The sequence below is a fragment of the Cygnus atratus genome, chromosome 11, assembly GCF_013377495.2.
Source record: "Cygnus atratus isolate AKBS03 ecotype Queensland, Australia chromosome 11, CAtr_DNAZoo_HiC_assembly, whole genome shotgun sequence".
Classification (NCBI taxonomy): domain Eukaryota; kingdom Metazoa; phylum Chordata; class Aves; order Anseriformes; family Anatidae; genus Cygnus; species Cygnus atratus.
In genome coordinates, this window is record NC_066372.1 from 18,161,047 (window position 1) to 18,175,978 (window position 14,932).

The 14,932-nt window shown below is 39.4% G+C and overlaps 1 protein-coding gene across 16 annotated transcripts in view; it reads left to right on the forward strand.

Moving 5' to 3' along the window:
- The window catches only part of MEF2A (myocyte enhancer factor 2A), an 87,958-nt gene that overhangs the window by 38,440 nt on the left and 34,586 nt on the right, over positions 1-14,932 (forward strand). For all 16 annotated transcript variants that reach the window (XM_035554887.2, XM_050712889.1, XM_035554865.2 and 13 more), the window contains one exon: positions 1,748-1,951. In XM_035554887.2, the coding sequence (XP_035410780.1) occupies positions 1,748-1,951 (204 nt within the window). The remainder of the gene's footprint in view (positions 1-1,747; positions 1,952-14,932) is intronic.

Consider the following 14,932-nt stretch of genomic DNA (forward strand, 5'->3'; position numbering starts at 1 on the left):
CTAAATGTACGCCATAGAAATTGAGGGAAAACAAACAAACAAAAAGAACCTTCTCTGTTGAAAATTATTTTTCTAGAATGATATGGATGTTATAAGGAAGCCCAATATAAATGTTAAATCATCATTTTAACAGGTATTTAATTTTATTCATACGAAAGGTACAAGACAACTGAGAATTCTCCTTGCTGTTCTTAGTGTAAATTGAAATAACCAAGAAGGCTTCTTAAAAATGAAATCTGTGGTTTTAAATGAGTATAAACAAATGATTCTTCTTTCTTTGCTTGTGCTTGTCCTAGTCCACAGTACTGCTTTGGCAACGATCACACACATTTCTCATATGGTAACTTGGCTTATTTTTAGACTCGGTCTCTTCCTTGCACTAGGAATTTATTTGTCCTGGAAGCCGTGTTTTACATGTGTTTTCATTGTATATGTTATGATGTCTGTCTTTACGTGGTTAAAAGTGTGCAGAATCATAATCGCATGCTTTCAAACATTAAACTTCATTGTTCCCTGGGAGAATTGAGCTTATTTTAGAAACAAGGGAAGTTTGAAACTGACAGTCAAGTAATCTGTTCAGTATTATGCCGTATTACCAGACAAGAACAAAAAGTGGATACTGCAGAGTACTGACGGTATAGTAAGTGGAGCATAAGTAGAGGATAGAAGGGAAGTGATGGGAAATGGCCTGGAACTTTGCCAAGCAGACATGAGTTGACTTGCTGTCGAACACAAGGCACTCTCACTTCCTATCCATCCTGAAAGTGTACTGATACAAACAGAACTGATCCATATTCTCATCTGTCCAGGTCCTGCGTTTATTACCTCCATTTGTACTGTGGCTAGGTGTTAACAGCCCAGGTTTTCAAAATCCTGTGTACAGAGTGTTCTTTGGGGGGAGAGAAAGCATTTGTAAAACTTTTTTTTTTTTTTTTTGATGGACTTGGATTGTGTTTTATAGCTGGAGAGGAACCTCAGGTCTGCAGTACCTTTCCCAGTGTATATGGGGCAAGTGCAAAGAATGTGAACACTGTTTTAATAATTGAGTTGTTGTCTGCATGCTGTACGCATTTGTTAGCATATCTGTCTGCATCCCTTTGTGAGACTTGTTATGTACTGAGAAGGATGGTATGCATTTTGTGTTATGGGTAGTAATGAAGTAATATGTATAAGATTATAATCTCTGGAAAAAAAAATGTGTTAAGGTGTCTATACACAATATTTTCCCATCCATCTTCCAAAAATGCCTTATAAACTACAGAAATCCATAAAGCAGGTTTCATTGATTTGACTTGACGTCAAATATGTTGACACTCTTATATCCTTAAGTAACTGAAATCTTGTGAAAGGACTAAATTTTAAAACTTTCTTCCATGAATGATGGCAATTTTTATAATGAAATACCTCTCCAGTTTCCCTGTTTGGCAAATGCTCCTTTGTGATCATCTGTAATGGGCTTATTTTTCCCCAGCGGTTCTAATAGGACAATGATTGTTCCATCCTGTCCCAAGTGACTGAAAATACCTTAAAAGAATTAAGGTTGTGAGTAACTAAAGCTGATAGAGACTATCTCTAATCATCACAGAAGAAAATATTTTAATACTTGGAGCTAATGTTGGTTAAACAGAAGGAAATAAAGGTAGAGGATCCTACAAACTTTGACTCTTCTTGGTAGTTATATACTTGATTATAGTCCTTTATAATTTTGTTATCTGGAAAAAAATAATAATTATTCTTTCTTCTCTAGGTCACCTTTACAAAGAGGAAGTTTGGATTAATGAAGAAGGCATATGAGTTGAGTGTACTCTGTGACTGTGAAATAGCACTCATCATTTTTAACAGCTCTAACAAACTCTTTCAGTATGCGAGCACTGATATGGACAAAGTTCTACTTAAATACACAGAATACAACGAGCCCCATGAAAGCAGAACCAACTCAGATATTGTTGAGGTAACAATTTGAAAAGATGATCTGTGTTCTTATCTCCTTAGTGCTTCAAATATTAAGCAATATAGTATTTTAAGCTCTTTTAATTAAATGTATTTAATAACTTGAAAACTTTGTTGTAAAATGTCAATTACTGTTTTCAGTCTGATTTTTCTAAGGGGTTAAGTTGTCTTTAAATCTATGTTGTCTTCCATTTGCCATCCACCCCCTGTCAGTTTCTGCGTAACTCGTTTGATTTCAACCACATTTGATAATGGAAATAGAGTATGAAGGATGTTTTTTTTGGAAGCAACAAATTAATTGCATGGAGAGTAAGGTCTGGAGAGTGGACCTCAACCTAAACTACAATTACAGTTAATTTTTTTGTCCAGTTGCTTTGTATGTCAGTTAAAACATTGTTAGAACATAGTAAAATGATCAGTTTCTGCAGTAATAGAATAGCATGAATATTTTTACTCAAAGGTCTTAGCTTCTATTCTTATTGTGTTTGTGCTTCAAATATAATTTCAGATTGTATGTATTTTATATAATTCCAGTATGTAATTTCTAAATTAGGTACAGCAGAAATCAGGGGTTCTCTTGGCAGTTGGAGTCTTTCTGTACTGTAACTGGGTTTCAGAGGAGTCACGTCTCCTGTAGTCTTGTAAATGGACCAGAACAGGTGGCTGACTTGCATTTAAATTCTGGAGCTGTCTCCAAACACCTTACTTGTTAGGAGTGATTTAGGGATAGTGATTAGCCTTCAGTGTCAGCCTTCTTTTGTGATCTGAAAAAAAACCTCCCCAACTTCTGTCTTCAGCTTTGGGTACTACTGAGAGGGATAATATAAGCTTTGAAGAGTTGAAGGAATATCATTTAGTCACTGGATTAGTATAAATAAGGTTAACCACTGTAGAGGAAGGGAAAACCTAATTCTTGTGAGGTAAACTTTTGCCTGTGACAGACAGATTAGAGATAGGGATGCAAGCAGGCTGACTTTCATTCTGCAGGCCTTACGTGTTATGTTATGATTTGTTGAAATAGTGCTGCTTCTCGTCTTGAGGAATGGGAACCTCTTCCAGAATTGTTTCTATGCCAGGCCACCTGTATTTTATTTGTTTATTCAAACTGATGTCAAGTATTTGACTCCTGGCAGCTACAGAAGAAAGGGCAGACAGTATTAAAGTGCATATATTTTTTCTGTTCTGGGGGAATATGCAGGGACTTACCTGCAGATTGTTTAGAGCATTGCTTCTGTAGGTTTATTGTGTTATACTAGTAAGGGATTTGAGATTTCTACTGTGCTTGAATGAATTACAAGCGTTTTTGTGTACTCTTTAGTCTGTTCCTAAGAACAGACTTTATTTCTTAGTTCTAAGAAAGAAAAAAAAAATCCAAGTCATTTAGCCCAAGAGGGAAGTGTATACTTTTGTGGGATTTTTTCTTTTAATGTTCTCTAAGGTCATGGCTATGTTCTCGATGGCAAAGTTAAGTAAATCAGGAGGATGAAATATTTATAAGCTCAATATATCTAAGGTAGCTTGATTGTTTCTCTGTTGCATTCCAGGAATAAAAATTTTGTTATATAGTAGTTGAGGGAGACTGCAGTTTCATTTTTGCAACTAATTGCATTTTAGATTTGCTCTGTTCGGTTGGTAACTTTGGTCTCTTGACTGTTGTTTTTTAGGCAATTAGGAGATTTCAGTCGTGGGTAGAATGGTTTCCTTCCCACTATAAGTAAATCACATCTTTTCGTTAATTTAGAAAAATAATCTTTTTCTGGAAGGTCATAAAATAGTGATTCTTAGAGAAAAAATACTGGTTTTCCTGTTTTTGCAGTTTTAATTTTGTTTTCCAGGTTGTTGGCTTATTCTTCTACTTACATTTGCCATATGATCTTTATTTCCAGTGTGTATATTTTCTGATGTTACTTTGTGGTAATTTTGCAGCTATCAGGTTTCTGGATTAACAATATTGTACAGCCAGAATGTATCTCTTACTGGGACTCACCATTGCAGGAGTATAGGCGATAGCCATATCTAGAATTTTGGCACAATTTGGGCAAAACTCACCCAAATTCTAATTGTGACCTTTTGAGAAAAATAAAATAAAAATTGAAGAGATACGAGAGAGATCGCAGTCAAAGTCTTCATTTCTTAAAATTGCACCCAAATAGGCAGTTTGGTAAATATAAATCACAGCCTTTTCCGTATTTTTTTCTTGATTTAAACACGAGGAAAGCTAAGAATGTCATGATAAAGTGATGCTATTTTTTAGTTATTCCATTTCTTATCCTGTCATTAAAAAAGATGAAATAAGAACTTCCCATGCCAATTTGTTTGTACTTAATCTTTCTCCTTTTATCACTGAAATTTATCTTAAATTTTCTAGGAACAGGTTTCATTCTTATGATGGAGTCATGAACAGATTTGACTCACAAATTATGTGGAAAATTACCTACTTTTTTGCTTTACAACAGAGCTGAATTGGCTCAGCAGAGAATATGACCTGCTTTGGAGCAGATGCAGTGATAGGTAGAGCACGTAGGTATGCAGGGGTGTGAGAGGAGGGATGAGCAGGGGGAGAATAAGACTTCTGTACTGAAGCAGCAGCAAATTGTCAAAAGCTCAGTGCTTCATGTAATTTCACCATTAATGAATGGTTGTGGCCTGTTGCAGGTCAAGTTACAACACCAGCGTTTTAGAAACGTTCTGAAAGAGCAACATGAAATGGCTTCTAAAATGTGCCTATTTGGAAATACAACTTAACCAATATGTATTACAAAGGAACTAAATAGCTTTAAGTATATCCTAAACCAATTTAGCATAATTCCTTTCATTTTAGGGAGTTATAGCTGATATATGTATCTAGTTAACATTTAGTAATTCATTTGCATCCTTGAACGTGACAGGTAGTGTTTATTGTATTGTAGGCTCACTGCGAAACTCGTTGTGACCCACTGTATTCCTGATGCGCTTGACGGGGGTTTTGTTACTGTGGTAGAGGAGAAAGCTACTTCCAGACAGGTCAGAAGCTGTATAAGGGAAGAAACAGATCTGCTGATACTTGTTTTCAGCAATGTGTAGATGGCGGTATTGTAAATGATAAAATGCAATTGATGAGACATCTTCCCCTTAGAGTTGCCTACTGCTCAATTTTGGCATAGGAATTGCTTTTGTATGCCCAGAGCTTGGTATCTCGTCTTGCTGCTGGAACGTTTGTGTGAAAACATAGTAGGAGGGAGAGCACTGATGTCTTAAATGAATACTAGATTTTTTTATACGTTCCCTGCACCTGTACATTTTTAATTGTACATTTTATTGCAGATTTCAATGCTCTGTTTTTATCCTATATTCTTCTCTGTGTTCCTATGTAAGAAATACGTTCTTTCAGCCATCTTGGCAGAATCGAAGATGTGTGAATAGCTGGAATTTGATGTTATGCACTTGTATTTTATTTTATGTTTAGCTTTCTATCAGTGCTGTACATGAAGATGGTCCTATTCCCTGCCATTTGGTAGTTCAAAAATGAAGAGAAATAGTCTTGTAACAGATAATCAGTAATCAGCTTTAAAGGATAATTTGTATGGCATTTTTGTGCTGGGACTCAACTACAGTATTCTTGAACTTTTTTTTTCAATTTGAAACTGTTTTCAGCATTGGAAGAAAAGAGTAGGAAAAGGAATAGGGATTGTTTGAAATATTCTCCATCTTGACAACATACATGGCTCTGTGGAAAAAAATTCCTTGCTAATCACAGTTAAGCACAATTGACCTAATGTGATTTAGATAATATTCTAAATCCCTCTGAAATATGGGAGATGAGCACATCTGATGTTGGTGAGGTAGGTGACACTTTGGGAAGCTGCTCTTTATGGCTACTGGCCTCCTGACCTTTTACCAAAAGGCTTTTATTCTCCAGATGCCTGTACTGTTCACTATTGCTTCTTTTCCAGGTCATGGTTTTTGAACTGTTACTGTTGTCACATGTATAGCAGTTTGTTAACCATGGGTTGCTATGGTTTTTTGATTGCAGTTGAATTAGTTCACAGGCTTGGTATGAAACAGAATGTCTGGGAATAGCACCTAGATGTACATGGATGCACACGTGGAGATGCAGAATTAGATGAGAAGTGTCTTCAATTAATTGATCCGATTTTCTTCTTTAGTAGTTTTCACACTTTGCTTTATATCCAATCCATCCAATCGAGACACGCATTTTGCACACGATTTGGGCTTCTGTATTTTGCTATTAAAAAGAAAAAAACAAATGTGAGTACTTTGAATGTTTTAACTGTGTATTACTGTTGTTTGGTCCACTTGCTTTGGTTTCCAGATAGCTTCAGCTGCTCTGTGGAAACAACTGGTATACATTTAAAAGAACAAAGGAGCTTAAAAAATGATTCCAGTTGAGTAAGGAAATGACTTCATAATCTGTTCATGGTGCTGAAAAGATGTAGGCATTATTGGACTTGATTTGCGAAATGATTATGTAAATGTAATTATACGGCATATATAACATTTCAAATACTTGGAGGCAGCATGCAAATGCCTTTGAGACATCTTAAGTAGGCGATTCAGAAGGATTTATGTATGGTTAAGGACTAAATAACTTTTGGCTTACCTTAAAAAGAGAGAAAATGCATAAAAACTGAACTGCTTTGGAATATGAGTCACCAAGAAATGCGGATGTATAAATATATGTGTGTACGTACACATTGAGTCTGTTTCTTCCTAGTGGAAGTGTCTACTGTAAACCTGACTTGTAAACAAGGTGTGGCTTGGGGTTTTATTTCCCACTCAGGGTTCAGGAAGAAATGGCTTCTTTGAAAAATTTAACATGCTGTCAAGGTAGCAAATCCTTACTTTGAACATGGGTACAGGTGTATTTCGTGCTGAGCAGAGCAGTTACCTCTCACAATGGGGTGTCATTGCTTGCTCTCCTCCTTGTCCCCATATTTGGGAGATTAAGTTCAAGACTTAATCCCCAAAGTCTTTTTTTTATTTTACCTGTTTATTGGTTTCATTAATTTTTCTATATCTTGCATCTGGTAGCATTGTTCTGTTTTATATGTAGAATGTTTTTTTAATTCTTACTCGGCCCTACTGAAATTTCTTTGGGCATACCAGTGAATAATACTGGTGTTATTTTAACAAACAAACAAACAAACAAGATTGTTAGTGACTTTAAGAAAGTCAGAAGTGTTAGAAAAAAAATTTTGTTCTTACTTAACGTCGTTTTGTGTTCCTTCATTTCTGGTATAGAAAGAATTGCCAGAAGTGGGATAGGCTTAATTTTGTACAAAAGTTCTGGCTTGCCTCTAAATAATCTAAAGCTATGCTTTCTTTGTGTCTAAACCAATGATTAAATTTAGTTTTATAGGATTAAAAGAACTACATTCCATTTATCTCTTAACAAAAAGCCAGTGTGTTTTAGCATAAAAAATACAAAATCAGTGTGCACAGCTACTAACTTTTTTTCAGTGTCAGTGGTTGACTTCAAAACAGTAGCATTAGCTATTGTTTGTATTCTTACTGATTTAATTTTGTTGGTATTTACAATGTACCTTGATTTAAGACATTCTTAAGAATAGCTGTGTTTACAAACCTTTACAAATTTTAAATAGAGGTCTTTTTAGACCTTCACAAACAAATTCAGAATATTCAGAGAAATTCCAGCTGTGAAAGTGACTTTTTTGTTTTTGTTTCCTGGCTGCTTTTGCAGTGTTTGAAGAATGTTTTTATTTTTGAGATATGTAGGGCGGGCGCACACAGTCCAGTTCCCCCACACTGCTCTTGAAATAGGCATCCAAGATCAGGTTCTGGGTTTGACTGTTCTGGTGACATTGTGTTAAGTAGGATTGAAAATCACCTGCAAGAGAACCAGCAGCTTCTCACTTACTCATTAGTGCTGGAGTTCATGCAGGCAATCACACTCAGACATAATTATCTACCTTGTATTATGAAGTTCTTCAGGCTGTGCTGTCTTATGCGTTGTGCAGCTCTTGTGCTGCTGCAGGGTTCGGTGTTTCTGAAGTTCTGTATCGCCAGTTAGAACAGCAGATTTTTACTTGGCGATTTTCAAAGCGGGGACCGTGGCATCCGTTACTCGAGAGACTGACTTTGGGCAAGCTGTGCATGCAAAGAGCAGATCTCAGAACAATGCATCACCTGGAACTACAGTAAGGTAAATGACTATTCCTTCTGAAGATACTCTCGATTTGATTGTAGGGTTAACGCAGCCCCAGCTTTTGACTTTCAAGCTCAAGGGTATGACAGTTTGATCATGTGTTCAGCTCTCAACCCTGCCAATCTGCCTGACTAACCACCTTGCAGAAGGGACAGCACAAGTGCCAACATCTTGATCATGGGTGTTCATCAAACTGTTTTAGCACAAACCCTGAAAGAGGAGGAAGAGGAGGGAGAGTGTCATTTATAGGATGCTTTACTGCTAGTTTCTTTTGGAGCTCAGCACGTTGACATGCTGTGTTTCTGTTGAAGAAGCTTCTAACACATTGTTTTTGAACAGTTCAAATGTTTGGGCCTTTAGCTGATGGTGCTTGTGCGGAAGAGAGCTGGGGGAGTCTCTAGCCCTCCAAAACAAATTGATCTGGGTGTTCATTCTTTCCTACAACCTCCTACTCACAGATACCGAGATGTGGCTGTGATGAGAGAGTTCTTGTCATATAATGGTGGTTGTGGTTTGCCCATAGTGTTTTACTGTGTTTTACTGAAAGTAGGGTTGCCCACCTAGGCTGTAAGATTCTTCACACTCATCTGAACAGAGGACTTGATGCTGATCCTTTCACCTCGTGTGTTTTGCTTAGTAATGTTTTTATCAGTTGAACAGAGGAAGTATTTGTGGTGGTAGTTGTTGTACAGACCTATCAATCTGCTAACAGACCTTTTTTTGTATTGTTTCGTTCTTGTTCTTGAGAGTACTCGTAAGTCAATACACATAAAGTCTGTAATGGCTTTTCTGTGACTTACTAGTGATAGTTATGACATCTTGATAATGTCATATCACTGGTCCAGTATTCCATGTGGAAGCTTGCATCTGTGTAATTTGTACTAGAGACTATGGAATATAAGTTAAATCACAATAGTGTGAATATTAACATTTAAATGATGCTTTTCTGGAATTACATCCATCAGTTACTTTCAACAGAAAGCATTTAATGTCATTTTAATAAAAACTCCTAAGTTAATTGGGAAAATTATGAAGATATTTTATATCAAAGTTCCTAAACATTGTCCTACTAAAAGTTCTAGCTGTACAAACTGACGGTATTTAAAGCTCCGCTCTTTTTTGCATTAATTTACAATGTGATGCTTGTTGAGTATGGTGATTTAAAAAAAAAAAAAAATCAAGTATGCCAGAGCCAGTCTTTGCCCAATACTGACATTAATTATACAAGGAAGAATGAAGCTTACTCAGAGTTCGCTATCCCTGATTCCTATTCAGCCTTTTCTCTCTACCTCAGTAGATCCCATTTCTGCATCCATACCCACCTCCCCCCCCTTTCCAGGTCTGGTGGGCCCAGTCTTCAAAGAGTTGCTTGGCTTTTGAGTAATTCACTCTAAGTGAATGCAAGGAAAGGCACGTTAAATATATTCCTTTGACACATAACTGAGAAGTTCAGTATTCAGCATGAGTTATGAAATACTTCAGCTTTATGTGCCTTAAAAGCCTAGATTCTAATTAGTTTAGGAAGAAAAGAAATACATCTGTTTGGTACCTTACTTTATTTGGAGAGAGGTTCGTTGCTTCCTGTTGTAAATATTTATCTCAGTTGGTATTTTCAAGTACCCGTTTCCTGTTGTTTTATTCACCTTTATTGTTTTGCTGGCTTTTTGTAAAAGTCTTGCAGTAGTATTATGAGCTGGGATAATGCTGCTAGATCATGCTCATGCACCTTGCCCCAGTAACCACTAGTAAAGGTAAATGAAGCTGCTTCTGACAGACATGAACATAGCCAGTTGCCATAATCTTACGTGTGAATGGCATTTGAATTATTTTATGAATACTTCAATTCTACCAAACATATTTATTGGAAATAGATACTATTTGTGTTTTAATTATTGTTCTCATAATATTAAGTTATCTTGAGCACCAAGCCTTTGAAGTAGTTTCTGTTTTCCTTTCTACTTTTCAAGCTGTAAAGAGAAATTCAGGACGTGAACTGCTTGAAGCAGCAATTTGACAGTACTGCATAGGTCAGTTGCCTGTAAGAAGCCCATGGTTTGTATATCATTGGGTTGTATGAGAGCTGGAAGATTTTTCTTAGCAAACCACTAAGCAAGTTTTGCAGGCAGAGTAGTAGATAGTATTTTTCCTGAAGAATTTCTGAAAGACTCTGAAGTGAATTATGCAGCTGAGTTTGTTGCATTTGGAAACTTGCCATGTTCCATAGGACTTATCTGCAATATGGTGTTACTGAAAGGAGGCATTCAGTCAGGAACTGCCTTGCTGATGGGCTGCTTTAACCCCTGTAGGTATGCGGACAGGTATACGTGGGAGGATGTGTATGTACATACACATGCTGTCACTTGAGTGAGGATTGAAAATAGCCCTTATGTACCGTAAGGGTAAACATTCTCTGAGCTTTCTTACAGATAGAACTGGATTTTGTTTGGTTCTACTCAGTTTTGTTGCAGACTGCATTACTTAAAAGGTCTATGGAAGGCCTTTAATTTGTAAGTTAAGGAATAGTTTCTGCTTCCTGAAGGCTAGCATAGATCCTACTTTGCGTCTTTTGGTTTTAGTAAAAAGATTAAGATTGATTTAGACTGTCGATTTGGTACTCCTCAGTGGAAAATTTGAGTTGAAGGTACCTTCTGTAAAACAGGTAAAATGAAAACTTGCTCAGCAGTATATGATTTAATAATCTGTTGGTGTTTAGAAAGTGAAACAAAGACAAATGCATCAAGTATCAGACTGGGACCCTAGCTTAGCTTTCCCATAGGAAACAGTGTTATCAGTACTAATGGATTACTAATCATTTTAAGCCTCAAGCACTTCATTTAGGAATGAGCAATCCAGCTGCTTCTGTAGGTGAGTAACTGCATTATAAAGTCCACAGTTCACTGAAAGTTTCTCAAAAATCGTAAACAGGATTTCAGAGCTTCCCTTCTTCACTGCTCCAGTGCATTGTGTAATATTCTGGTGGTGAGAGAGAGAAGAGTGGATTTTACAGCCTGTAAAATTGTTATTCAGTAATTGCTGGTGGTTTATCTATTTTAAAATAATATTTCACAGCAAAGATGGTTCAAACCAGAATTTAAGCTTCATACCATATCAAGTCTAAAAACCTTTTGTATGTGTTATTTTATATAAATGAGAGTTTGAATCCTGAGTGCCATCTTTATCGTATCTTGGAGGAATTTGACAGCTAGCTTTCATGTTTGGCAAGCTAAGGATACATGTTAAAATTTGCCAGATACTGGAAGTGCTCCAACATTTGAAACAAGACCCTGTCTTTTCTTAGAGTGGAATATAACAGGGACACTGATAAAATTTCAAGTCTTGAACATTTTGCGTCTGTAAATGATGAATACCTTTGCCTAAAACTGAACATAGAGCATTTTCTAGAGAGCTCTCCCTTGTGTTTTACAGCCTGTTGCTCTGCAGGCTTCTAATTTCTTGGTTTTTAAAACCCTGCGTTAAGTAATTAATCCTTAAAATATTTTTCCTAACATAATATTTGGCCAAGGAATTAAAATCATTGTAACAAACTCGAACATGATGTGCTATACTCAGAATTGTTGATGTCTAGATATGTTTTGCATAATATCAATTATTTACTTTTGATATTTTTTAAACTGTTATAATACTGCTACTGATTGAGCACAAGTACAGAAAATAGTATTTAAGCTGACTAAAAGTAGAGTGCATAAATTTTTCAGCTTTTACTTAGTATACATTATTTTAGTTGGGGAGCTTGCCAGAAAGATTGGTGAGGCCTTGTTTGTTAAAAAGTGGAGCTCTCCAAGTTGTTCAGCTTGTGGAAATGTCGGTCATAATCTAATTCAACTTCTTATGCATCACACTGAAGTTTAGAAGGCTGGGCACTACTGCTTTTTTTTTTTTTTGACTGCGTTGCTCTGGTACGTATGTATTTGGGGCTATAACTACAATGTGAAATTGTAACGGATGGCAGAACAAAATGCAATTGAAAAGTGACTGCAGTACTGGAAAGAACAGCATTAGAGCTGAATTTGAGTAGCCTCCTAATGCAAAGGAAAGGAAAACAGCTTTGTGATGAAATTCGCAGATGCTTACATAGTTGAAGTTGAGAATTTTAATAGAGCCAGAGGAAAATTCACAACGTCTGTAAACAATACACGAAATAATCCAGTACATGTAATTTCTTTTGTTAACAAGAGATCCTAACCCTTGGAGATCTGAAGAAAAATGGGTTGAGGCAGGATTGCATGGGGCAGCCTTTCTCTCTGGCAAGCCAAATGGCCTGGGGGAGCCAGCCCCAGAAAAGGGTCCCTCAGCCCCCCCAGCCCTCCTCCTTCCTCCACGTGAGGGCATCTTCCAGGCTGCTCCCAGCACAGCTGCCTTCGGGCCACTCATGGTGGGCATCACAGAGGCTCGCTGAGGTCACAGTGGCCACCGCTGCCCCGCCTTTGCCCCGGGCCCTATAAAACAGGCCCCCCTGCAGCTGGCCCGCCACTTGCTCAGCTGCTCGGTCCTCTGAGAGCCAGCGTACGCGGCAGGAAGAAGGCTAGAGAAGGAGCAAGGCGAGCGGCAGCCCTCCTCGGTGTGAGGACAGCGAAGCGGTCTGAGGAAGCACCGAGAAGGATGGCAGCTAACGAGAGGAAGATGTGTCGTGGGCAGAGGGACGGCACCCCCGGCACAAAAGACACCGGTGCCCGGGGGACGTCTGGTGCCCGGCCCACAGACAGCTATCAGCGATATCATTGGCACCGCAGCGATGCGGGGAGCAGGCCGGCCCCTCAAACATCCAGCAGCGGGGGCCTGGGCCTAACCAGCGGCGCAGCGGTGGTGTGGAGCGAAGGTGGGAGCGTGATGCAGAGAGCCGTGGGGAGCAGAGGCGTGCCTACCGGCCAGAATACAGCGTGAGACCCAGCCACAGCCAGAAAACAGACGGCGGCATTGAATCCATGCCTGGAAACGAAGTGGACAGCGGCATGGGGCCTCAACGTGGAACTGGACGACCCCCTGGTTCGGCACCGTGGCCGGAGAACACACCTGATGGGAGGCATCCCGTGTGGGCAGTCCCAGGCAAGGACCGGCTTGTCCTCCTGCCTCACACCGTGGAGCCCATGGAGGTGGGTCCACAAGAAGAGGCGGAGGAGCCCATGGAAGTGGATCCACCTCGGCCACATCAGACCTGGGACTACCCCGGCAGGTCTTTGCTCTGTGCCATCAGAGAACACCAACAGCTTCTCAGCAGGGCCCGGCGAGCTCCCTACTCGTCATCGCTCAGGCTCCATCGCAAGCATTAGCTTGGAGCCGCCAAACACCCGGCAATAAAGAACTCTTGCCGATTCTCAGGGGTTGTGTGAGTGCTTCTTTCCCATCCGCCAGCCCTTGTGCGAGAGGTGGCAGCCCTTCTGCACAGAGCCTCGAGGAAGAGCACAAGAGAGGACCCAGCTCCATTCGGGCTGCTGCGCTGGGGTGACAGGAGGAGTCCCCGAGGGCCACCATGCGCCTTTAACATTTGTTAAAATAGACCGAGGTGTGAAAGTAGTAGCGTGTAAGCAATTATAGGTGGCTAATTTCTTATATTAAGAGTGGGTTTCTGTATCTGAGTAATTGGTAACGACAGCCATGGAGAAGGCTGAGGTACTCAGCAACTTCTTTGCCTCCGTCTGCACTGGTAGACGGGCTTCCCACGTCTTTCATTTCCCTGAACCCACAGATGGAGGCTGGGGGATCAAAGTCCCACCCACTGTAAGTGAAGAGCACATTCGAGACCACCTGATGAATCTAAACAGGTACAAGTCCGTGGGACCTGATGGCATGAATCCCAGGGTCCTGAGGGAACTGGCTGATGGAGTTGCCAAGCTTCTCTCCATCATAGCTGAAAAGTCCTGGCAGTCGGGCGATGTCCGTGGTGAGTGGAAAAATGGAAACGACATGCCCCTACTCTTCAACAATTAAAACAAAGAGTTGGACAAAGAGCACTACTCTTCAACAGTTAAAACAATTAGGACGCATTCCTTCTCAGAACGAGTGGTCAGGCATTGGGACAGGTTGCCCAGGGAAGTGGTGGAGTCACCGTCCCTGGGGGTGTTCAAGGAAAGGTTGGACCTGGTGCCTGGGGACATGACTTAGTGGGTGACATTGGTGGTAGGGGAATGGTTGGACCAGGTGATCTTGAAGGTCTTTTCCAACCTTAATTTTTCTATGCTTCTATGATTCTATAATTTTTTAAAAATAGAAATTAAAGCCTACAGAGACTGTGTTGATGAACTTCACATGCTAAACACTGTTACTGAGTTGAATTAACTATTTTTCTCTGGCTGCTCACTTTGCTGCACTTAAGGTTCCCTCCTGCTTTTATTTTAGAGAGTGGCAAAATTTCTATATCCAGTATTTCTGGGTCAAGCCTTGAATTTGTGGAGCCATGCTGTTACCTGGGAGAAAAATGAAACAATGCTACTTCTGAAGCCAAGTGACCTGCAGGAAGTTTAAAAACTATAAATAGTTTCCAGTGACTAAAAATACTCCTCATAGTAGGGGAGAAACGGTGATATGTAAAGGGTGATACACAGCAGTATTGTTCAGGGTGAGAGGAGTGAAATAGTTTGTGTTATCAAAGAAGAAATTCAGCCTGGTTTTAGGCTCAACTCCTTGGCAGTAGCATGTAATACGAAGCAAATAACAAGGCAGTTGTCATGCTTTCAGCTTGCCGTTTTGCTGTATGTAAAGTCTGTAATGATGCATGTTGTTCTCGCCAGCCCAGCTCTCTCTGCTGCGGGAAGGTGAACTGCACGAAAGGAATATGCCTTTTTTTTTTTCTTTCTGATG